Genomic DNA, 27,187 nt, shown 5'->3' with positions numbered 1-27,187 from the left:
CGTAAGAAGTTTTAATATATTGGTTCAACTTGCGATGAGCAAAGCATTCACGTTCGTGTCATCCTCGATCTCACACGACTGTCACTATCTCTGCAAGAACCCTTTACGTTGTCAGAAGTCAAGATATTGGACTACTTCTATTAAGGTACCTTAATTTTAACCTTCATTATAAAACAAGCTGTAATTTATATTTAATAGCAGGGAGAAGTAAAAATATTAATATATTTTAAAATAAAAATTGTATTTTACTGAATATCATACTCTTATCAGAAATGCGATAATAACTAACTGAACTAATTTAGGCTCTGTAACATTCAAATAGCCACACTTACACAAGTACGTAGAAATTAATGGATTCATATTTATCGAAAATAAAAGAACTATAACAAAATCAAAAGTTAATACCGAATTTCATATTATAGGTTGGAGGGCAAGCATATAAACAGAAAGTAAAGTAGAGGATTATCATGATTATTGTCACTAACATCATATAATTGTTCAAGAATTTAGACAAATTAGTTATCATTCTTGTAAACATTTTTAATAACCAGTGGACAGTGGTATCCGCAGTTTTTAAGTAGGTACTCAACATGGCTTGAAATGATACAGAACAAATGTAAGTTATATAAAGAATACATACTATATCAATTTCCTGTGGAAGAGAGAGAAATTTTTCTACCGACAATCAAAGTCGGGTCTGCTGAATTTGTAAACTAAGTAGGTACTGCTTGAGTGGAAGCCAAAAATATTAATACATATGCTAATTATTCTAATATGAATTATAGTCTATACAGGATCTTTCATAAGAAACGAGTCTATCGAAAAATTAACTATTTTGGATAATTTTTTGAAATAATATTCATCCTCACGAAAAAAAACCTTCTCGGTGCCGTACAGTCGATTTGTAAACTAACACTCCCTTCCCTGTCCGCCAGAGCTATTAAACGAAAGATGATTAGGCCTAATGTTTTAGAACTTTATTGACACATAAATGTAAAAATACTTTCAATTGTTGACAGATTATGGTGTACAATATATTCCGTTCTGCTGAATGCACAAATGCAAGCGACGTATCAACTCTTCATGGACTGTGGTCAGCATATCAGGCGTAACCATTTGTATCGTGTATTTAATTCGTTCCACTAATTCAGGAATGGTGCATGGCTTAATCACATTGACACGATCCTTGATGAATCCCCAGAAAAAGAAGCCCAGGGAAGTCAAATCAGGTGATCGCGGAGGCCAACGGGTTGGACTTGTGCGACCGATCCACCTGCCTGGAAACACTTCGTCTGAGGAATAAACGCTGAATTTGAGAGACACTGTTTCCAAGTTCAAACCAGGCAGCAATTTTTCTCTTCTGCAATATTGTTAAGCAGCTGCGTGGCATTTTATCATTCCAGTCTATTACAACAATGTTTACAGGCATAGCCGTGCTCAATTATCCTTGGCGTATAGAAGGCCATGCTCAAGGTCATTTTAAGTCCTTGGCGTATAGAAGACAATGCTCCAGGTCATTTTAAGTCGACATCAAATGCACATTACACATGGATAAGTAGCTTCCTTTGCCGACGGAGTGAGGGGGTGTTTGTTTTGAAATCGACTGTACGGCACCGAGAAGAGTTCTTTCTTGTGAGAATGAGCATCATTTCAAAAAATTATCCAAAATAATTTATTTTTCAATAGACCCATTATTTATGAAAGACTATTTTTTTTATTGTAATTGTATTCAACATGCAATATTAATTCTCAAATACTTAAACATTTTATCCAAGTTAATGTTTAAAAATTGTTCCTGCTGTGAGATCAAAAAATTGTTGTAACGCGAGTTTAAAATAATAATAATAATAATAATAATAATAATAATAATAATAATAATAATAATAATAATAGACTATATTAAAACCATAGACAATTCTTGGAAGACTCTTGAATTAATAAAATCACGGTCTACTCAACAATAATTACAAATCATAATATATCTAATCATTGGCGGATACCTCATATTTACCCAAGAGTCCCCATCTACGATCGATGTGAGCTGCATTTATTTTTTGCCGCCGTCGGCGTCCTAACGTTCACTGTGAGAGGTGAACTGCATAGCACCGCATGGTGATGGTTAATGTAGCTGGTAGGAGAAACGGGAATACCCCTTGAAAACCAACCACCGAGCACAGTCTTCGTCAATCAAAAATTCTACTTGGATCTACCGGAATATGAACCCGGGTATCAATGTGATAAACCGACACACTAGCCTTTATAGTCATCTTGAGATGAAATTTCAACTCCTACATTGGCTACTTATATTCGAATTATCTGGATTTTTCTGATGATGATTTCACTGCTTTGCGCTTTAAGCCGTTTTCGATTACTTCTCTGGTTAAATGTACCATTAGGGTTTGATTTTATTGCGTAATTGCAACCTAGTTCATTACTAAAAAAATGTATGTAGCCGTATCATTTACATAAATTCGACATTTACATGCTTTAACAGTGTCCCTCCAACTATTCCTCGTTGTTTCTCTGCATTTGGGAAATTTATGTCCATTTATTCATAATGAAACTCTGGCCTCTTTCACTTTCCATAAGTTGCAGTTGTAATGGAGCGTTGCAATCCATTGCTAACTAATAAGATATACGAGGAACAGGATTTGTATTGCATTTAAATTCTACGGTATTCGTACATCGTTTCACAACCAAAATATGGAACATATAAAAAATCTTAATAGTACTACAAATTCTTAATTATAGTCACAGTCAAGTTCAAATATATACAGAAGAGTTTTACAACATACTAGTACAACACAAGGAGTTAGTATCGATACTTAATAGACGACAGAGCTATTCATGCAGCGTTCTTGAATGTCAAAAATTCAACTACAGAATAGGAGGCGTGAGGAATTAGGCACGTCTTTAATTTGGCCCTGAATAATTTTATGTTTTGAGTTTCATTTTTTATATCCATAGGGAGGCTTTTACTGCCATATAACGCACTCCTTTTTGATAGCACGATAGACTTGCCGATGGAATATGAAAGTCATTTTTGACGAGTATTTATGCTATGAACTGTTGAATTAGTTACAAAGTTTTCACGTTTACATACGAGGAAGTTTATTGATGAAAAAATATATTGACAAGCCATGGGCGTTATTTGTAACTTTTTAAAATGTTACTACACTATTCTCTGGATTTGGCACCTAATAATAATATAATAATCCGTGGCGCTACAGCCCACGAAGGACCAAGACCGACCAGCCGGCTGCTGGCCTCACGGCCACATGCTGAGCAGAGGTGGACGATCATCCAACCAGAATGGAGGTATCGTGTGGTTCGTACGATGAGCCTCCCAGCCGTTATAGCTGGTTTGCGTAACCGGATTTCGCTACCTATAGTAGCTCCCCAAGTGCATCACGATGCTGGGTGGGCACCGGTCCCATACACTGGCCGAAATTTAATAAAAAAATTTCTTCCCCCATGAGGACTCTAACCAGCACGCATTCCGTAACGCGAGTCCTAGGCAGGATGCCTTAGACCACGACGCCATGGCGCGGGACGATTTGATACCTACTGTTTATTATTCTAATTACTCTTTTTTGCAGTAGAAATAGGATATACTGTTACTATCTGCAGAATTTTCACAGAATATTATTCCAAAACTCATTACCGAGTGGAAGTATGCAAAGTATATTGTTTTAAGGTACTAGTGATATTCACTATATCTTGCATAAATCTAATAACAAAACATGCTGGATTTAGTTTGGGGGTAATTTGTTTAATATGATTTTTTCAATTTAACATATTATCGATTTGTAAGCCAAGAAATTTTGCTGTTATTGTTTCTATTAGGGTCCTGTTAAATATTACGCTCGAAATTTGCGAGGTTGAATTTGAGTAGGATTTAAATTGGACCAGCACGCCATTTTACATACTCAAATTGTAAACAGTAATGTAGGGGAGAGTCGGGTAGTATCGGACATCGGGTAGTATCGGACAGTGCGTTTCTTTCATCTACCACCATATGGTAGTACCTGAATGGCATGGTTACGTTTCTCTATGCGACATCACAGAAACGTAACCATGTCAATCAGGTACTATCATCGTGTGGTAGATGAAAGAAACTCACTGTCCGATATTACCCGATGTCCGATACTACCCGACTCTCCCCTAATAAAGTTGGCAACATGGTAAGAAAAGTAACATTTTTGTGAAAATAGTAAAAGTATAATTAGAAAATATGTGTCACCTTCCCGTCATTCATTCCGTTGCGCTTTAATATACAATGAAAAAAAAAACAAATTAATAGTTTTGAAGTTAAAAACCTTTTAATGATTCATTTAAATGTGTATGTATTTATTGAACTGATAAAAAACTACAACAAATCAACAGAGTTTACTTCATCAGGGGTAACTGGACTATTACATAATAAATCTCGCACTTATGCATCACGCCCCTGCTGCAGTCCTGATAGTTCCGTCTGGAAAATGGGACACATCCATCGTTATCGTGAACACTTCACGTTTCTTTGAGGATAACATAAAATGTAGACAAAGTCAAAGGTTCTTTATCAAGAATTGAAACCTCACGTAAATCACACTGAACATAAAAAGCTATTTCAAACTTGTGTATGGTGTTTTAGTTTTGAAGAGCGGTTAAAAGCTGATATAGAAAGGAAGAAAGCAAATTGAAATAGAACGAGGTTCGGCATCACGCACGTCATAGCGAAACCACAAGACTGACATTTGCACTTTCGGTTTCTGAGTAACAAGTAACAATTATTGATAAGAATGCTAATTTAGTTGTGAGTTATCCATACACTAACAAACATATCTGAAAGCAGGTCTTATAATATTTTATTAATGCGTAAAGAAAAATATTTGTTTCACTAAGAACAGATGATGCAACTGTTACGAATGAAAACTTAATGAGAAATCAGTGAAGTATATGATGGAAAGGATAATTCAGTACAATCGAGAGAGACGTTAAGGACAACAGACCATTTATGTTATACTTGCAAAATCTACCCGTATGTACCGTACGTAAAATTTAAGTTACAACAATATTTATAATAACCTTAGGTGGATAAATATGCAGGTGAGCTGAAAAGATTGCGAAGCAAATGAAATAAATGTATTGTTGTTATTATTATTATTATTATTATTATTATTATTATTATTACTACATAAAAAAGACCGAGCGGGCTAGCGGAGTGGTAGAGGGCTGGCCTTGCATTCGGGAGGTCCGGGGTTCGATCCCAGGGGCCGGCAATACTAACTGAGGTTCTTCATGGTTTCCTCAGTTATTTCCAGGCAAATGCCGGGATTGTACCTCTTGAAAGTCCGGCCATTGACGGCGATCCTTCCCTTAATCCTTTCATATGTGTGAGTGAATGCTGTGTAATGTCTTAAATGTTTGTGCTGTATCGGAGGTGGCCCTGGCATTGAGCTGATCCCTCGTCCGGGGAGGCCCTCCATGTCCTTGTGTGGTCAAAAAAGTATGTATGTGATCCATAGATTAATTCCTCTCCCGACAGGTCGCGGCTATGTAAGGCCCGTGGGTCGTGTAAATGAACCTAAAAGGGAGAGGATAAACTAAGGGAAAGAAAGAAAGAAAGAAAGAAAGAAAGAAAGAAAGAAAGAAAGAAAGAAAGAAAGAAAGAAAGAAAGAGAAACATAAAAAAGAAAGATGTAGGCAAACTTTGTAACTGCGTCAACATTCGTTGTATTATTAATCATTAACATTCATTCATTTATTACTCACTTATTTACTCATTTACTTACTCTTTTACTTATTTACTTACCGGTACTTATTAATTATTTTATTATTTATTTAATATTATTTATTTATTTACTCATTTACTCACTTATTCATTTACTCACTTACTCCATTTACTTACGGTACTTGTTAATTATTTTATTATTTATTTATTTACTCATTTATTCACTCATTTACTTTCCAATAGTTATTAATTATTTTATTATTCAATATTATTTATTTACTCATTTACTCAGTACTCATTTACTCACTTATTTGCTTACCGGTACTTATTAATAATTATCTTATTATTTATTTAAGATTTATTGTTTATTTATTTATTTATAACTTATTTATTTTTATATTTTTAAATATTAATTCTCATTCATTCATTCATTCATTCATTCATTCATTCATTCATTCATTCCCTCACACTTACTGTTTATTTATCAATATTACCAAGATTGCTTATTCTGGACAAATTGGATTAAACGATACAATTAAAAACAACAGTAAACAAATTAAACACGCTTAATAATTACACAGCTGAAATATAATAACGTTATTTATTAATTAATTATTTTTCTTCTTCATATTCTTTATCATTTAGTACTGTAATTTTAAGTTATCATTGCTAGAAAATAATTTAAAAACTTGAATTGCATATAAGTTGGTACCATTGAGAACAAAAAGCAGCATGTTCACCCGACAGTCCCTGAGGTCAGTGTACAGAGACCGGTCCCCTCTATTAACACGAACAATAGCAACTCTGCCTGCCCACTGCCCTGTACCGCAGACATACTCAAGGCTGCGCTTTGTTTCTCTCCTTTGTCACTTAATGTTGTTCACGTGAATGCTCAAAGTCTGTTGTGTCATTTTGACGAATTTTCTTCTATCTTCTCACCTTTAGACGTTCACGTTATTCTTATCTCCGAATCTTGGTTACATCCTAATCTTCCTTCCACTCTCGTAAACCTTCCTGGCTATACGCTTTGCCGTAATGACAGAGAGGGCAAGAGAGGCGGAGGGGTGGCTGGTTATATTAGATCCGATTTGCGACCTAAAATTATTCATAATTCTCCAAGCCAGTACTCTGCCAAACCCGAGTTCATGTTCATTGAAATTTGCACCTTATTTACAAAATGTCTAGTGTGTGTCGTATATAAACCCCCACATATATATGACGTAGATGATTTCGAAACCGCCTTACTAAACGTAACGCCGCAATATGAGAACGTTATAATCATGGGTGACTTCAATTCAAACTTACTTGACTTACATTCTAGTACGACTAAAAGACTTAAATCATTCTTTCAGTGCCTTGATATGGTAATCCTACCCCTAGCTCCCACACATCACACGGAAGGTACAGACACATTACTGGACTTGATAATTACTAACAATGCCGACAAAATACTGACGCATGGACAGTTGCCTGCACCAGAACTATCAGGGCATGATATCATTTATCTATCGTTTAATCTGCAGTGTCCTAAATCGACTCCTAGAGTAATTACTTACAGGGATATCAAAAGAATAGATGATATTGCACTGAAAGAAGACGCTGCGCAACTTCCATGGCACATGATCTGGACATTACGAACTGTAGACGAGAAAGTAGACTTATTCAATACGTTAATACTTCAGCTTTATGACAAACACGCACCATTAAAGACCAAACGTACCAGAAAGACCCCAGCCCCTTGGATGACGACTGAAATACGTAGCCTGATGTCCGAACGCGACTTAGCCTATAGGAAATACACCCGCAATAAAAACGACGAATATTTTAACTTATATAAACACCTAAGAAACAGAACGACTCAACTAATAAGAAACGCTAAACTGAAATACTCCTACAAACTTATAGAACCCAACACAACCCCTTCCGAATTATGGAAAAATCTGAAGGTTATTGGACTTGGAAGGGCTAGTGAACAAGCAGACATACCCATCCCACTTGACCGATTGAAAGAACACTTTGTAAAGGACCCGACCTTAAACAACACAACGAAACAAGACACAGTTTTGCCTGACTCAGATCCCCCAACTCGAGACAAATTCTATTTTACTGACGTCACTCCTATTGACGTAATGAAAGCCATCCGACGCATCAAGACGAAAGCTCAAGGGCCAGACAACATTAGTATATTACTCATACAGAAAATACAAGACATAGTAATACCTACAATTGCACACATATTCAATACTTCCTTAATCACTTCGACTTTCCCTACAGTCCATGAGGATTTACTTGTCTAGTCCCTTTTAGAAAGAGAAAGAATACTCACCATCTCTCTCTACCCTCATTTATGGTGACGGCGGTATGGTCGACACTCCTTCCAGCGACCAGGAGTTAGCAGCGGCGGCACTCTCTTCCTCTTCAAATTCTGACTCCTCTCCGCCAGAAAGTTCCTCGTCCGTGTCCGTGTCATCCAAATTTATTACGAATCGATCGCTAATTTCGTCTACTAGTCCGTCCTTCTCCCAATAAAATTGTTCGACTTTTTCCACGTGTTCACAGGCCTTTCTCCAATTATCTTCCGTCACTTTTGCAAGAGCGCTCTCAAACAACAATTTCACATCTTTACTTTTGAACGAAATATTACGCTTCGCAACGTCATTTTTAACCTGCCCCCATATTAATTCGATCGCGTTTAAATCACAATGGTATGGTGGCTGTCTCACTACAGTATGGGAGTGCATTGTCGCAATTTGGTCGATTTCGTATGTTTTGAAATTATCTTTTTTAGTTTTTACAAGTTCATATAATACAGGTTTCGTGGATCGTAAATCAAATTCAATGTTATTGTTACGAAGCCAGGACTGCATTTCAGATTTCGGTGTTGATGAAATTGGTGCCTTATTGAGTTCTGTTGAATGATAGGGGGCATTGTCCATTACAATGATGCTATTGAGAGGAATGTTTGGTAATAATTGATTAATGAACCAGTTCTTAAATACAGTGCTGTCCATCTCCTCGTGGTAGTCTTTAGTTGATTTAGATTTGAAAGTTAGAAGCGCGTTTGGAATGAAACCTGTCGAACATCCGGCGTGTAAAATAATAAACCGTTGACCTTTTCCTATTGGGGTTTGAAGTGGGAAGTCAATTTCGTGATCATCGCTTTTCCAAACTTTGCTTTTCGTATGGTTCACATTAACCCAAGTTTCGTCTAGATAAACAACGGCGCGTCCAGTGGCGCGTAATTCTTTCATTTTTCTTAAGAATTTAAATCTCTTTAAAATAACATCTGACCTTTCCATTAAAAATTTTCTGCCTTGAGTATTTTTAACATACCTAAATTTCATTTTTTTAAGAATTTCTCTCAAACTCCATATGCTTCCAGTGAATAAGCTTTCCTTAATTAATGCGTCATTTATATCCTTCAAACTAGGCAAAAAATCAGTCCGATACAAAGAATAAATTACTCGTCTTATAGCGGCGGCAGAAAATGAGTCAATTGCAGTTTTCTGAGGGGTCCTGTTTGGGCGTTTCTTTCCTGGAGTTCGCAGAACACTTCCACTTTCTAGTGCCTCCCTTTGTTTTTTTAAAATCCTGCTAACACTACGAGACGATATACCTGTCGCTGCAGCAGTTCTTTCGATAACACTCGACACAGATATTGTTTGCTTTCCGCGTTTCAGTGCCTCATATTCTTCAGTAAAGAATTTGTGTACATTAATAACCATGTTCATACTGTCCGACTTCAAGGCTTTCCCGCGTTTTCCCATATTGCCTACCATGATTATTAAAAACAAGAGCACAACACACATTACAATGTTTAAGATAACAGGGAAACCATGCAATTCCGAAAACATTTTGTTTAAATTGTGAATTATTGTATATTATATTATATTATATTATATTATATTATATTATATTATATTAAATTGACACAACGAGACACACACTTACTTCACTATTCACTAAACACTACTGAATAAATGAACTCGAACAACGCCAAGACGCCACTGAGAGACCCACTAATTGGATTTGCAAAAGTGTGTTCTAGAAGGGCCAAGGGAGAAGGAGGGAAGGGAATTCCAAGAATTCTACAAAAGAAAACCTTTCCCCCCTTACATCTGTTGACAGTCGATAGACAAGGACCGCAGACAAGGATAGTAGAAATCACGCCAACTTAACCCTCATGCACTGTAAAATATGGAAGCAAGCTTTCGTTCTTCCTCTTCCAAAAGTCAAAGTTCCCACCGACCCGAACGACTATAGACCAATCAGTATCCTGCCAGCCATATCAAAAGCACTGGAAAGAATCGTACACAGACAAATTACTAACTACATGAACGAACACAAACTATTCGACAAGTATCAGTCAGGTTTCAGAGCTGGACACAACACAAGCACTGCTCTACTTAAAGTGACAGAAGACATTCGTGAAGCAATCGACTCTAATAAAGTAACAATACTAACACTTCTCGACCTTAGCAAAGCTTTCAACTCTGTAAATTTTGACATTCTCACCCATAAATTGAGAAATTTGCATTTGTCAGAGACTGCTGTGAGTTGGTTCGAATCCTACTTACGGGAAAGACAACAGTGTGTTGTATCCGGGAATCTAAGCTCTTCCTGGCTTAACATAACATCAGGTATACCACAGGGTTCGGTACTCGGACCATTGTTGTTCACAATATATGTCAAGGATATTACATCTCATGTACGGCATTGTAACTATCACTTGTATGCTGACGACCTTCAATGCTACATCTCTTCCCGCTTAGATCGAATAAATGACGCTATAGATAAACTGAACGAAGACATTGACTCGATTGTGACATGGACAAAGAAATTCCATCTTAATATCAATCCTGGAAAGACACAAGCAATCATATTAGGACACAAACGGCAAACCGACGCTGTAAAGCAACTCGACATTTCCCCCGTTAAAGTAAGTACAGTGCATATCCCTTTCAGTTCTTCGGTAAAAAATCTTGGCATTCACATGGATAATAATCTCAACTGGGACATGCAAATCACAGAAACCTGCAGAAAAGTATATTCTATTATTCATGTGCTAAAAAGGATAAATGTTCATCTTCCCTCTTGCTTAAAAAAGTCCCTTGTGCAGACCCTTGTATTTCCCTATTTTGACTATGCTGACATTTTACTGACTGACCTTTCCAGCGGCAACAAAATGAAACTTCAACGTGCTCATAATTTGTGTGTACGTTTTGTAAGCAATGTTCGTAAATATGATCATATTACCCCATCCCTGGAAGCAATAGGTTGGCTTAAACTAGATAAGAAAAGAAATTTACATTCACTTCTCTTTCTCTTCGAAATCTTGAACTCTTCTATTCCTTCGTATCTGTCGTCTCGCTTCACTTACCTTTCTTCCCACCACAATCTGAACACACGCTCTCGCCATGAAACAATACTAACAATACCATCCCATCGCACCTCCTCATACTCATCCTCTTTCACAATAGCCCTGCCAAGACTCTGGAATTCGTTACCTGCTAGCATCAGGGACTGTCGAAATAAAATTCAATTCAAACGCAAACTTACTAGGCACTTGGTCAGTAATTGAGACTCGTTCAGACATGGTTTCTTGTAAATAGTTCTTTTAATCTACCACAAAATATCTCAATATCCGGTAATTTCATCACTATAGAATTTTGTTATTCTAGGTTTAATTTGTAATTTAGTAAATACAGAAATATTCTTTGTTCTTAACTTCTATGATAAAATGTCTAGCTTTCATTAATCAGGTATTCTTGTCGCACTTTAATTTTTATTGTAATTGTAATTGTAAATTTAATATTAATTGTAATCTTATTGTTCATGTTATAGTTGTAATCCCCTGGTAGAGGGGCAGAGAAGGCCTGACGGCCTTATCTCTACCAGGTTAAATAAATAATTCTAATCTAATCTAATATCTGTATAAGTAGCGAAATGCTACTGGATGATTAGGTCATGAAAAGCGATAAATCTTTTTCCGCTGTATGCTTGCCTTCGGTGTACACGAGAGGCGAACTAATATATATTTCACAATAATTGAAATCCGAGACGTTGCGAAATACACTAACCTATTCAACTGAACTCCACCTACACAGCTTGAGTACATTCTCCTCGTAGAGCTGAAAATTATACACGGACCCAACACGGTATAAAGATACATTTGAATCAAATAAACACCACGCAACAACACATTATACCTACTTAACTTAAATGAAGAGAACAAGAGTCACAAAATTATGCTTAAGGAGTGATTAACATTTAAGTAACTGAAGAACTGGACATGAGGGCAGATTTTTTTTATGTTGGCATTAGACAATCTGGCGCGTTATCGGTAGCCAATAAGAATAAGCCAAGTCACGTGTGTCACTAGCATCCACCTCTTGCCCCTCTGAATAAGAAAGGATTTTTTAATTGGTTTAATTTACGATTCTTCTTCAAATGCGATGGTTATCTAGCGTAGGAGATGGTTTTTTTATTTGGTTATTTAATGACGCTGTATAAACTTTAGTGTTGATGGAATTTGTGATAGTGAGATGGTATTTGGCGAGATGAAGCCGAGGATTCGCAATAGATTACCTGATATTCTACCTACAGTTGGGGAAAACTTCGCAAAAAACCCAATCATGTAATCCCAAGCGCTAATCGAACTCATTCACGAGCGCAACTCCGGATCAGCAGGCGGACGCGCTACAGTCCGAGCTATGCTGGTGACCGAGATGAACGTGATTCATTCATTCATAGTGTTCTGCCAAAGGACAGGCCTTTCATTGCAAACCCAGCATTCTCCAGCCTTTCCTATTTTCTGCCTTCCTCTTTGTCTTCTCATTTGATCCATATGTCTTAATGTCGTCTATCATCTGATACCTTCTTCTGCCCCGAACTCTTCTCCCGTTCACCATTCCTTCCAGTGCATCCTTCAGAAGGCAGTTGTTCCCAACCAGTGACCCAACCAATTTCCTTTTCTCTTCCTGATCAGTTTCAGCATCATTCTCTCTTCATCCACTTCTTCCAACACAGCTTCGTTTCTTATTCTGTCTGCCCACTTCACACGCTCCAATCTTCTCCATATCTACATTTCAATTAATGATTCTAGTCGCTTCTCTTCACTTCGTCGTAATGTCCATGTTTCTGCCTCATAAAATGCTACACTTCAAACAAAGCACTTCATCAGTCTCTTCTTTAGTTCTTTCTCTAGAGGTCTGCAGAAGATGCTTTTTTTCCTATTAAAAACTTCCTTTGCCACTGTTATCCTCCTTTTGACTTCTAACAGCAGCTCATGTTATTGCTTATAGCAGCATATACCCCAAGTATTTGAAGCTGTCCACTTTATAACGCCAGCGAAATGAGTCCAGGTTCCAGCGCCTGAAGTACCTAGCATTTATTCGTAATGAGTTGAGGGAAAAAACCCGGAAAAATGCTCAACCAGAATTTGAAACCGGCCCCCTTCGTTTCACGGCCGGACATGCTAAACGTTACTCCATATCGATGGACTCAGAGCATCTTCTAGGGTAGATCTCTTGATGGGAAGACCGTACTCTACTGTCCTGCAATGTTCAAACATAAGATAGCCAACCAACGTATTACCACAGTCTAGTATATACAGTCACGAAGTTCAATACGTAGTAAATATGCATCCAAAGATAGTTGCTAACCACTAGGATCGCTACTAACGCCTCATTACAGACAATGCGAAATAGTACCTGCACAGTCTATTGTTCCTAGTACCCTCACAACTCAAGCTTCGTGACTGTATATACTAGACTGTGGTATTACAAAATTCGTCTTATTCGATATATGAAAAGTTAATCGCAATATATGTGCTATGGAAGTGAAAGACAGTGAATATATTCATAACAAAGGGGAACAAACTCATCAGGCCGCCTTTTGCAGAGCGAACATCGGCGAATATCGAACTTCACAATACTCGACAAACTTGAACCGAACTTAGCGCCTGTAATGCACAACGCTAGGGAGTAGGCTACATAGCACCTCAACATATTCTAATATAGGAGAGAATAAACTTTAAGTACAAAAGCGGTTGGGATTAAATTTTTTAATGAATAAAACCAGAGGTAAATAATAATAATAATAATAATAATAATAATAATAATAATAATAATAATAATAATAACAATAGTAGTAGTGGTAGTAGTAGTAATAATAATAATAATAATAATAATAATAATACTAAAGGATAGACATAAACAAAAAGGAAGACAATTCTAAATGAGATCAAACCAACTCTACTAAAATACACATTGCAATAATAATAATAATAATAATAATAATAATAATAATAATAATAATAATAATAATAATAATAATAATAATAATAATAATAATAAATAATAATAATAATAATAATAATAATAACAATAATAGTAGTAATAATAATTGCACGCATTGTATTCTTCACTTTACATAATTAGGAACATTAAATCCAGACGTTTGAGATGGGCAGGGCATGTAGCACGTATGGGCGAATACATATAGAGTGTTAGTTGGGAGGCCGGAGGGAAAAAGACCTTTAGGGAGGCCGAGACGTAGATGGGAAGATAATATTAAAATAGATTTGAGGGAGGTGGGATATGATGATAGAGAATGATTAATCTTGCTCAGGAAAGGGACCAATGGCGGTCTTATGTGAGGGCGGCAATGAATCTCCGGATTCCTTAAAAGCAAGTAATAATAATAATAATAATAATAATAATAATAATAATAACAGTAATAGTATTAACAATAATAATACTGTAATAGTAATAATAATAATAATAATAATAATAATAATAATAAAGGCTAGATATAAACAAAAAGGAAGACAATTCTAAATGAGATCAAAGAAACTCTACTAAATACACATTGCAATAATAATAATAATAATAATAATAATAATAATAATAATAATAATAATAATTATTATTATTATTATTATTATTATTATTATTATTATTATTATTATTATACTGATAATAATAACAGTAATAATAATAACAATAATAATAATAACAATAATAATGAAAAATATAACCTTACAATATGATTTAGTTAGGCCTACATCTGAATTAGGGTTTGAGACTAAAAATAAATAGGAGAGTAGTCTAGCGTAAAGTAGGAAGACAAAAAAGCGTTGTATAGTGTTGAGGGGAAGAGGAAAGAGCGCTGTATTGAGTTGAGAAACCACTATATAAGCATTACTGTATATGTGCCTAGTGAATCACTTGATGGTTTGATTGATGCAGCTTTGTAAGAATATGGGTCGCTTCATTAATGTATTACTACGACATTTAGCTTAAAGTTGAAAGATTTTTTGCAGCTGACATTTTAAAGCAAATAATTGATGGTAAGAAATAAAAGACAGGTCAGGAGAGTCAATATTCAGTCACTAAGATCATGACTAATTCATATTTGATTGTGGAGCATGCTTCTACTCTAAATGATTTTATTTTTCTTCACTTCTTTAATTGCTATTGGTGTCATTGTATTTCTGTAGCACTGCATTCTACACGAATGCCAGGAACTTTGCGTTAATGACGCTAACGAACGTTGAGATAAACAGACTTCATTGCATTGAATTCTGGTAAACTTAATGTGAGGTACACTGCAGCGGTATAGAGTTGTGGCACAATGTTCGGTGCAGAATAATCAATTTGTGAAGTGGTGTTAAGGTAAGAGCTGTGCAACATTACATCCTAAATACAGTAACCGTGAATTGTCATAGAAAATAAGTTTCTATAGGTTGCAAATCGTTATACATTCCGAACAATATGAAACTGAAAATACATCCAAAATACGAGAACTCTGTTGCCATAGCTTTGCAGGTTGGAACTAGCTAACATACTACCAAAGAGCCCTCTCCAGCATTTTGCAGTTACGTCATTCTTGTTTGCTGGGAACTACATTTCCCTAAGGAGGCCATTAAACACAAAGCTATTGTATAGCAAACAGCTCGAGAAATAAATCTGATATGTCTCCAGACATTTCGATCCTGTGGTTCCCGCCATCGCCATATAAAATGCCTCACGTCGCATTCAAGAGCACAAACAAAATAAATCCACACAGGAAAAGGCAGAAATTCAAGGGCTTGCAAAGATATCCCCGGTCTTTTAAGGATTACAGATCTCTCTTTCAAAACAAGCACATTACTCTAATGTCTAATACATGAAACAGATGCAGAATTATTTACAGATAATTTCCAGGTCATCAACATAATTTTACTCACATATACAAACATTGGGGCATTAATTAACACGTTTCTAGTTAGCTTCTTGCAAGGCATGCTATTCACATTGTTATTTTACTTTTAATCATAATCCAGATTCTGTCGAATTATTTTCTCTTTCTGCTTCCAAACGTCAAGCGTATTACTTTGTACCATTACTCCTCTACCAATTTGCACGTAAGTTGTCACGTAACTCCGACTCTTTCTTGGACCGTTCTTCTTTCTGGATTCCTAGCGAAGTCCATTTTAGTATTAGTATTTTTTTATTTATTTACTAGAGCTTCCTCAAATTAGAGACTATCATTAGACAAAGCATACAAAACAATACAAGAACAAATAGATTATAAAAGATAACAGAGTAAGAAAAAAAGTAAACAAGTATACAAACAAACAAACAAACAATGGCAGTTTACAGAATAAAATAAAAAAATTACAAGTAAAGAAGCAATGAAAGCTAATAAGAGAAAAAAAATGATAATGGTGCGTCAGTTTTTTCAGTACACTGAATTAGAGTCCATATAGGTGGTTCCGTAAAAGTTTGACTGACTCTCTAATTATGAGGAGGGCCAGTTCATTCAGAAAAGATTTGTGCAGTCTAGGGTCTTACAGAATTGAGAAGAGAAGTTAGGTATCGTTCCTCTTGCTCCAAACATCAATCCCGTAACACTGATATCGTGAAGTTGGTATTTATCTTTATAATACGTGGATTGCTCGTATCTCCTCATGTACGTCTTCAGGCTGTCCTTTATACGTTTCAAACCTGATGGTGAGATCGATTATCATACCCTGAGACAGGGATTCGCTAATGGGGATTATGTCGATTCGTCTGTTACTGCCATTGTCGGCAGTTCCGTGGACTTCTTCATAGGCGGTGTATTTTAGTTTTCTAAGGGCATCGGCCAGTTTAGTTGATTTTAGTATTTCGTATGTTATTACCTTACCTAACCTAGAAAATTAACCGTCACTTCTCCATATAATGACAATAATAAGTTCGTTTGTTGCATACACAATTTTGTGTGTTCTACAATTTGATATTTATATATATAACTTGGAAAATATTTCGTTTGTTATTATCTTGCCCAACCTAGAAAATTAGCCTTCACTTCTTCATATAATGACAATAATAAGATCGTTTGCTGGACACACAATTTAGTGTTCTACAATTTGTGATTTATATAACTTGGAAAATATTTCATTTTTTATTATCTTACCCAACCTAGAAAATTAGCCTTCACTTCTTCATATAATGACAATAATAAGATCGTTTGTTGTACACAATTTAGTCTATTCTATAATTTGAGTTCCCCCTTAAATTTTATATTATTGCTGAATTCCTAAGGTAGACCATTTCTGTTCTCATAATTTTTTTAATTTACAACAAGTGGTACAATGCAATAATTGTAATTTAATTAAAGAATTGTGATCTTTTTTACATTTTTTGCCGTTATATTCTAACTCCATACGATGGACATTATGGCACTATTTGATTTTTTTAGCTAATGACGTGTACTTGATTGTTCGTCATTCATCCATATGAAGCCAATTGTGTTGACCAATTTACTGACAGACTCATCACCCAGTGTGCGCCATAGGAGGCTTGTCTACGCTACACCCGCGATGAGATCTTGATGGAGATTTGTTGGGATACCACAGGGAAATCGAAGCTCCCGGAGAAAACCCTTGTGTTACCTAGATCAGCGGTTGCTAAATAAAAGTTATAACTCGGGGATACACGGGAATGATAATACTCGTTAGTATTGGTTAATAGTGCATCAAAAGTGAAAATCCTCTTGAAGTTATTGTTGAGTTACGTATGATCTTCTGAATTATGAATTTCATGTAGTCTTTTTTCTGTGAGAATCTCTATACATGGTGACTTTGCGCCATGTTAATCAGTAATCGCAGTCTGTATAGATACTTGGTGTTGATGATAATGGTGATAAATCATATCATACACAAAATACGCACATTATATATACGTGTGCATACACTATATACATACAACGTCGGTATATACAGAATGTTAGGAGTATAGTGCTGATATTTTTAGAGGTAATAGCGAGAAGAATCCAAAAAGGATAGCTGCTATTGAAAAAGGGGTACCGAGCGGTAATAGCACCTAAATTAATTGTATATCAACAATTTATTTTTAGTTTTAGTTTTATTTTATTTTCATTTATTTTACCTTTTTTCTTGGGGGGGGGGTAGCTATCCTTGACAGGAATAATTTATTTTTCATATATACTGTAGAACTGTACAGATGGTTGTTTACAATTAACAAGGAATGTCTTAAAACATTGATGGCTATATCTTGAAGTTTCAAAAGATCAATATCGAAGCGATGAAAGAAATTGATACAAAAACTGAAGATAGTGTCCTTTGCACCAAAGAGAAAGCCAATTACTTCCCAGTATAGTATACTGAACCGCATTAAGTAAATTTTCTCAAACTTCTAAGTTTTTAGACAAGAAAAAATATTTACCGTGTTGTTAGGTTCCTTAATTTATTTTTCCAGGCGACTTGTTTTCGCTACTAGTTACGACTAGTTTTGTGGTATCCTTTTATATTAACGCATAGAATTTAATTTAATTCATTCGTTTAATTCATTATTTATTTTGTACTATGTAATACGTACGAATTTCGAACACGGCCTACATTTTTATTCTCATAAAGATTGTAGGCTGCAATAAAACAAAACTATTAACCCCTTTACTCCCACTGTTCCCAAATGGGAACATGCATTATTTACGGCGTAAATGATTTGAGAGGACCAATAATCATCTTATTTTGTTTCTTGTGTCAATAAGTAGGAATATATAAGAAACACCAACATTTTTAATAAAAAATAATTTGGGCATAAATAATTTGGGCAACTCTGAAATATTTATATTCCAAACATTGAAAGTGTCTTGGGATCAAATGGGTTAAGAGTAATATTACGTAACCAAACGAAAGACGACTTTATGAACGAATTCACTTCTAAACTACCACGTACGAATTAAAATAAATTCATATTTAAACATTTTGTTCTCAAAATAATAGGAACGTACGAAATAAAATAATCCCCAAATTCTTAACGGAAGTTAATATTTTCTTTTAAGAAAAATTGTGTCACGTTGCGGTCTTCGACCCTCGGTCTGAGGACGATAACATGTATCCATAGTCTTTGAACATTGGAATCCTACGACTTGAAAATCGTTGCCAATAGAGTCCCCTTGTCCTGATAGCACATTCTCTTGCTATTCCGTATATAAAATTAATATCGGCTACTTCAACCTCCATTGCGTTAAATGATGAGTGAGCTTTCTGCAATTCTAATGACCCTTAACTGACTGAAATAAAGTGTTTATGCTGGAGTATAGGTCATCGTTATTTCGTAAAACAAAATGATTGCGTGCGCCGTAGCATATACAGTGAATGGAAAAAGTATTCGCACGACGACGTTTTTACTACAAATTGAGACTTAAATGAAGTACTATTAATTCTTGGTATGAAATAAACTGTTCAAGTATAATAATAATGCATCACATAGCAAATACACACAATAAATTTTCATAATTTTGCGTGTAGGTTCTGTCATAGTTCAATAAATTGAATGCCTAACAAAATTACAGCATAAAAAGTATTCGCACACTCAATTCTGTAGACGAATAAAAGTATTCATGCGGGACGCAGTAGGCACATGGTACTAAGAAAACGCTCCTAATGCATGTTCCAAGACAGCTTGATTCCAGAATCACAAGTAGTATATACCTATCACGTCAAATGGGACTAAGAGGGAAAGAAACTTCTAAGAAAGAAAGGGCTACTATCATTCGTCTGCATAATCAATGTAAAACACTGAGTGAAATATCAATGATTGTGAATAGAGGTAAGTCAACCATCAAGCGAATCATAGACAGATACGGGGAAAGAAAATCTAACGAAAATTTAAGGAGAAGTGGCCGGCAGAGAAAAATAAACGAATACGGTGGCAGATCAACCATACGAAAAATTAAAAAGAATCCGCATATTAGTGCCGCAGAGCTTCAATATGATCTCGATATAAGTGTATGTAACAATACAATTCGAAATTACCTAAGGAGCAGCGAATGCCGTGGTAGAATTGACCATAGGAAATACTACATCAGTAAAGTTAATAAGAGTAAAAGATTAGACTTTGCTGAAACAAATCTTAACCGGCCCCAAGAATTTTGGAACAGAATGCTTTTCACTGATAAAAGTAAGTTCAATATATTTCAGTCTGATGGGAGAAGTTTCGTGTGGAGAAAAAAAATGCTGAACTGGAAAAGAAAAATATTCGTCCCGCAGTGAAACAAGGTGGAGTTTGAATACTAGTATGGGGGTGCATGAGTTCAGCATGAGTGGCTTTTGCAGAGGGCAGTATGGATCACCAACGTTACACTTATATTCTGAAGGATCATGTAGTGCCTAGTGCCCAAAAATTGGACATCAGGAACAATTTCATATTCATGCAAGACAACGATCCCAAACATACGACCAACAATAGTAGACTGTGGATTCTCTATAGCATCCCTCCATACCTTCAGGCACCTCCCCAGTCACCAGACATCAACCCAATCGAGACCTTTGGGATTATTTAGAAATATGACTTAGAACTAGGCATATTACCAGCAAAGAGTCTCTAAAGACTGCAAGCATAGAAGAGTGGAATATTCCAGCAAATATTACTTCAAATTTAGTTAATTCTATCCCCAGAAGGTTAGAGACTATTGTACAATGCAAGGGCTACCTTACAAAGTATTGAAATTGAAAAGGAACTGACTAAAGTGTGACCAGTGTGCGAATACTTTTTGTTGGTATTTTTGTTTGGTATCATTGTGTTTTAATCAAACATAATTGTTTATTTTGAGAATTGTACAATTAATTTTGTGTTTATATGTAAACAAATAACATAGAATGTGTATATTTGTGCGTAACTTATGTTCATGTCCAACAAGTTGAGAGTATATGATTCGAAGCACATTTATTATTGCTATATATTTTTATTACCCACCGTGCGAATACTTTTTACATTCACTGTAGTAAGAACCTTATGGTGGATGTAAGTGGAATCGCTTGCTACGAGAAGGAGAGTAGCGAGTAAGGGAAGTTTCTCAGTTCACATTTTTCTCCTCCTGACGACGCGCAGTTTGATTTCACGAGATACCAAATGGCCTGTACATGTCATCGAAACGTGCATAAAAGGCTAAATTGACAGGAGTTTCATAGTACTATCACCAGACCGTAAAATATGTAACATATTTATCGAAAAAAATCTATCAAAGCAAGAAAGAAAGGAAATAGAACGTTGTTTTGCATTATTTTTCTTAAATGCCAACAAATTTGCACGTATACCCCTAATGCCCTGTATATATGCATGTCGATGTATGCATGCATGTAGGACTACTGCCCGTCCGTTGTAAATTGATCGGTGTTGATTCCACGAACTAGCAGAGTGCGCCATACCGATCCACGAATGCTTACATCCCCTCAATAATTGCCTACGATGTCATGTATACGACAGTGGCGACACAGCGCTCAACGGTTATGTATGTATGTATGTATGTATGTATGTATGTATGTATGTATGCAGCCTATACACAAACACACTCGAGCATGCAAAAACTTTCATGTTGCCATTTTGTAACATGAATATGATATTCAATACGATTAGTTTTCTAACTTTATTAATCTACTGTTCCTTTACAGGGTCAAGAAATTTCAAAACACGACATGAAGTTGTACAGAGCACTCTTGGCGGTTCTGCTGGTGGTGGGGATCAGAGTAGCAGTGCTCCACGCCGCTAGAATGCGCTGCGAAAACAACGAATGCCCAGAAAACCATTGCTGTTTGTCAGGTAGTGTATTGTAATTGTCTAGGGCCTACCTAGGCTATATTTACTAGTTAAACAAGATACGAACCGTCATAATCGAAGAGTGAAACTACGACATATGTTATGTTTATTGCGGTTTTAATATTACAATCCAAATTTTTGTGTAGAATTATATTTTGAAATATGTGTAGGAAATTTCTCTAGATATTATGCAACATTCGTAACTTTAAAGTTACAAATGATAATAGAATGTATTACATTTGAATTCGCCAGGAATATCTATTCAAATTATTTCATAGAGTTTCATCTCAGAAATGCGAAAAATTCCTATTTTGTCACTAAAAGGTTATTTTTTAAATTTCCTTGTTATTTCGCCCTGGAATTCTAGATCATCGATACCATTTTCATCGCAGGTTCAAGAACTATTTTTCCAATAATTCGCATTCCATTTCCTTTGCCGTATGTGTGAAATTTCTCCATATTCAAACCTGAACTTGATGTATTCAATTTCTTAAAATGTAACTCAATAGTGGCTGTTTTATACTTTGAAGAAAGTGACAAAATTACGACGTCTTGTACTAAAGGAAGTCTTAATAAAATTACTTCTTGGCGATGTTGCCGATAATTTCAGAGTACTGAAAAACAAAATTGCTGCCAGTAATAACCAATATTAAGTCTAATACATTAGCAATAAAACACGAAAATAATGGTTTTGAGGATAGTCACCATCGCTGCAGTCCATTGAACCATTTTAGAACTATTATACATCAACTATCTTACTAATAAACAGTGTATAATTTTTACTCGAGATTTATGCAGAGTTTGGACAGGAAATTTTACTAATAAACATGCATAAGCGATGGATGTATAAGTAGTATGTAACTATACATTGGATAGTTGGAGAGTTATACTTCCCATATTCAATTAATTCGGCATCAAAATAAATCTTGTGATAAGCATCACACTGTTTCGATATTCCTTGTGAACAAGGTTAGGTCCACCACTGCGGAGTAACGGTTAGCATGTTTGACCGAAAACGAGCGGAATCGGGTTCAAATCCTGGTTGGGACAAGTTACCTGGTTGAGATTTTTTCAGATATATTTCCTCAACTCATTAAAAGAGAAAATGCTGGGTAACTTTCGGCGCTGAACCCTGAATTCATGTCGCTGGCATTATCACCTTCATATTATTCAGACGCTAGATAATCTTAGCAGTTGATAAAGCATAGCAAAATAACAAATAAAAAGGGTGAATAGGTCTCTGAAAATTGTAGGCCTACCTATCTGAGAAAAAACACATTTCATTTTTTCACTTAATCGAATCCGCCTCAGTCATTCTGCTGAAAACTTTAATTTTCCTAGATATATCTATAGGGATTATTGTTTTTATACAGTTAAAATTTGATTGGACTCCCAACTGAACTCATTTATCAGCAATGTGTGTGTTTACCTTTTTGTAATTCCCTCGAATGCGTAATAGATGTGGCGCCGTCTGGACTGGTTCCGAGACTAACCGTGACACATTTCATGGCTGTTAAATTTTTTTTCAAATTGTTCTTTTCACCTTAAGTAATTTATTGTTTAGTACAAACAATTTATTACGCGTGTTCAATTCCGTTTTGAATAATTTATTCTCATCCGCTTTTTAATTAGGCCTACTTTTAAAAGTACTTAATAATTGTAAATAATCTAATTTACCGATATTGTAAGTTATTAAATATTGGAATATCAATACCAATAGAAATAGAAATAGAGAGAGAAAATGAGTATCAAGAAAGTGACTCAACTGGATATTTCTCTTCTATTTTACAACAAGTTACTTCTATTATAGAGTCCGTATAGACCAGATTCTGCCTGATACTTTTCCAATGCATTACGGGCTGAAGCAAGGGGATGTACTATCACTTTTACTTTTCAACTTTGCTCTAGAATATGCCATTAGGAAAGTCCAGGATAACAGGGAGGGTTTGGAATTGAACGAGTTACATCAGTTTTTCAAAAACATTAGACTCACAGATAACATTTTTTAGAGAAACTACAAAGTTACAAACAGTTTTTTAGATTTTTTTATTCAGTAATTTATGCTCTATAACCAGAATTTTTCTTGGAAGTTTATGTCGTTTATACGCTGTATATATACAAAATTTCATGCAAACATTTTAAGGTTTACGGAGTGGGTGTAGGCGAGTGTAATTCGTAAAATTTGTGGTTTTGATGATAATTTTGTTACAAAATGGGGCTTCATATCTACAACGTTCCGCCACATACATTGCAACTGTGTGATATTCTTTGTTTACAAATCAGAATACTCTGTTGTCTGTCTATTGTGGTGTTATTGGAGTGCATTGGACGGAAGGTCATTGGAAATGATGTTCATATTTACTCGAACAGTAAATATTATACTACTGTATAATCTCATCTCAGTTGCTTCTATTCTCTTCAGTTGAATAGTTGTTAAGAGTCCAAGTTTCTGATCCATATAGCAAAGTTGGAATGGCCATTGTTTTGTAGAATTTCAAAATTGTGTCTTGCCAGACCTTCTTAAACAGTGTATTTCTAATTGTTCTCAGCAGCTGTTGAAATTTGGCTAATTTATTATCTATATCTCGAGAATGAATATAGGAGAGATTACAGCCAAGATAAGTAAAAGCATTTACTTGCTCTACTCCAAAGTTATCGATAACTATTTTAGCTCTTATAGAATTTTTACCAATAAAGGCCATGGTTTTTGTTTTGTGTATAGAAATGTCTAAATTGTACTCTTTTGCTTTTTGAAATAGCCTACGAATTGCCATTTGTAAGTTGTCTTCGGTGTAAGCTAATATAATTAAATCATCTGCGTAGAGCAGAGTATTAAGGGGTTTGCTATCGATCATAAAATATTTGGTCAAATCTATTTGCCAGTCCTTAATATAAACAAGGAGACAGCGGACAACCTTGTTTTACGCCTTGATTTGTTATCCTAGTCGTTAAACTAATCTTGTTATTAATTTTAATTTTAATCTTTGTGTTTCTATACATGCTTTGAATGGCATAAATTAAATTTTGAGGTATCCCTTCTTTCTTTAAAATATTCCAAAGTGTTGATCTATTTACAGTCTCAAATGGTTTTTGGAAATCAATAAATGTTAGTGTTGGAATATTAAACTCTCGATGATTCTCAATAAGTTGGGCCAATGTAAAAACTCCATCAATGCAAGATCTATTTCCTCTGAAACCGTTTTGTTCTTCAAGAAGTATCGTTTCATGATATGATATGATGACATGATATTCTAGGAATTAAAAACAAAAATAGAAGAAAAGCAAAAAATTTCAGTGCACATCATGTTTAGTAGACCGAGATATACAGTCAGTATAATTTTGGTAGAACTAAGGGCTCGCGTTTGATTCCCGGTCGGGGCAAGTTACCTGGTTGAGAGTTTGCCTCAACCCAATATGAGCAAATGCTGGGTAACTTTCACCGACATTATCACCTTCATCTCATTCAGATGCTAAATAACCTAAGATGTTGATAAAGCGTCGTAAAATAACCAACCAGAAATTTTTTGGTGGTTTATAACGTTTACACTCTGTATATGTGCTGATGTAAAATATACCTTTTCAATCATTATGATTATTACCATTATATTTTCTGTTTCAGTCGGTAAAAAGTTAGTATGCACACCACTACGAACTTTGGGTCAGTCTTGCCAGCATATTGCAGAGAGCACAGATAATCCAGAAGAAAATCAGACACGCACTTACGTCGGAAAATGTCCATGCGCAGAGGGTCTTTTCTGTGAAGCAGGAAGCAATTCTGCAAGCAGAAGCAGTAGAGAGGAGAGCTCGGAGAGTTCCAGTTCTGAGGAGCACGGAACTTGCCAAAATATACACATAGAAATAGTAAATTTAGGAATGACAGAAGAACCGACAGTTTACAACGATATCTAGTAATAGTTAATTTCAATACATGAATGAAACACGTCTGTCATGTTCGTAACAGGATCAATACAATACAATCTCTGCAATTGAGACTTGGAATGAAAATCCAGTATTCCTAAATAGAGATGACATATTTTTATTCATTAGTCGCAAAATACAATAGTGTTTTCCTTTTGAACCTTTAAAATATACAGACATGGACAAATTATTAGACTAAATTAATTATATATGCAACGAAGCTGTATTTCTCTATAGAAATAATAATCAAAAATGTATTTTGCACAGATATAATGAACAGAAAATTGCGTCTTGAGGTTTCTAATATTTTGTGAACATTCGCTTATTTTTTTTATTAACACGTTGATTTTGTCAGGGATGCTGGAAACTAAAGTTTGACACATTCTTTGAATATCAGCATCATTTAGTCAGATATGAGACAGTGCTTAAATTGAATCCATGTTTTGTTGTAAGCCTTTTTTCCCACTTTCTTCTTCAAAATAGATCACAGATTTTCAATTTCGTTCATGTCCGGTCTTCGTGCAGGCCATGGGAGAATATCTTCTGCAGTATTATAATTAAAATACCAGAAATATCAACACAGCCAGAAAAAGTATACTTAACCGTTGGAAAAATATACCAGAAGATGTAAACAATTATATTTATAACAATAGAGACTCTTTGAATTATACTGGTAGTTGATATGACGAACTATATTATGTTTCCAAGGAAACGTTTTAGTCTAATAATGTCCATGTCTGTATATAGTCGGCAATACGTAACATCAGGATGCACCAGCATTAACAACAGCTGAACAGGCTTCAAAGCTACTGAAGATAGGACGGCACTTCATGAAACATATTTATCAAATTATTTTTAATTGCATTGTCAAGTGTTTTTAATACCTTTGAAGTTTAGTATAATATATATTTTAATGATTGCTAAATAGATATTCCCGGATTATTTAGTGAAATTCAGAAATTTTGAAACTAAATGGAATTGAAAACGTTAGATATTTGAATTAAAAATTTAATCCCGATATATAAATAATTGTATTATCTTCCATTCTGAGGAAAGAAAGATTAAATTAAGCTACATTTGGTGTATAAATTTAAGAAGCTGCTTCATTAAATTAATCGTTAACTTTGTGATCCCAGCATGAGAGTTTCGAAATGGCTCCTTTATAAGTTATAAAGTCAGTTTTCTGTCATAACTTAGCCTAAAAATTTAATTTACAAGTACTAGGACAACATCTAATATACAGTCAAATGAACATTATCACAATATTGAACACAATCAGGACAAAAGTTTGTATTTGTCGTTTTAAAATGAATCCGAAAATTTGAAAAGTACAGTAAATATAACTTTCGTCACATTTTTTTCCTGTTATCGCTTGACTCCTCAGCAAATATTTCCTACAACTTTGCACGTGAAATTGCCTTCGACTTGCATTAAGAAATTTTGTATCACATAATGTTCTCTTGTG

At 35.1% G+C, this 27,187-nt stretch overlaps 1 protein-coding gene across 1 annotated transcript; it reads left to right on the top strand.

Moving 5' to 3' along the window:
- Nucleotides 1-27,187, top strand: LOC138697949 (uncharacterized). The gene is made up of 3 exons (XM_069823564.1): nucleotides 1-145; nucleotides 21,660-21,807; nucleotides 25,424-27,187. Exons 1-3 carry the CDS (start codon nucleotides 35-37, stop codon nucleotides 25,711-25,713), a joined length of 549 nt encoding a protein of 182 aa, XP_069679665.1. The 5' UTR covers nucleotides 1-34; the 3' UTR covers nucleotides 25,714-27,187.

The sequence above is a fragment of the Periplaneta americana genome, chromosome 4, assembly GCF_040183065.1.
Source record: "Periplaneta americana isolate PAMFEO1 chromosome 4, P.americana_PAMFEO1_priV1, whole genome shotgun sequence".
Taxonomy (NCBI): Eukaryota; Metazoa; Arthropoda; class Insecta; order Blattodea; family Blattidae; genus Periplaneta; species Periplaneta americana.
Note: the sequence above shows the minus strand (reverse complement) of the source record. Positions and strands in the feature narration are given on the sequence as shown.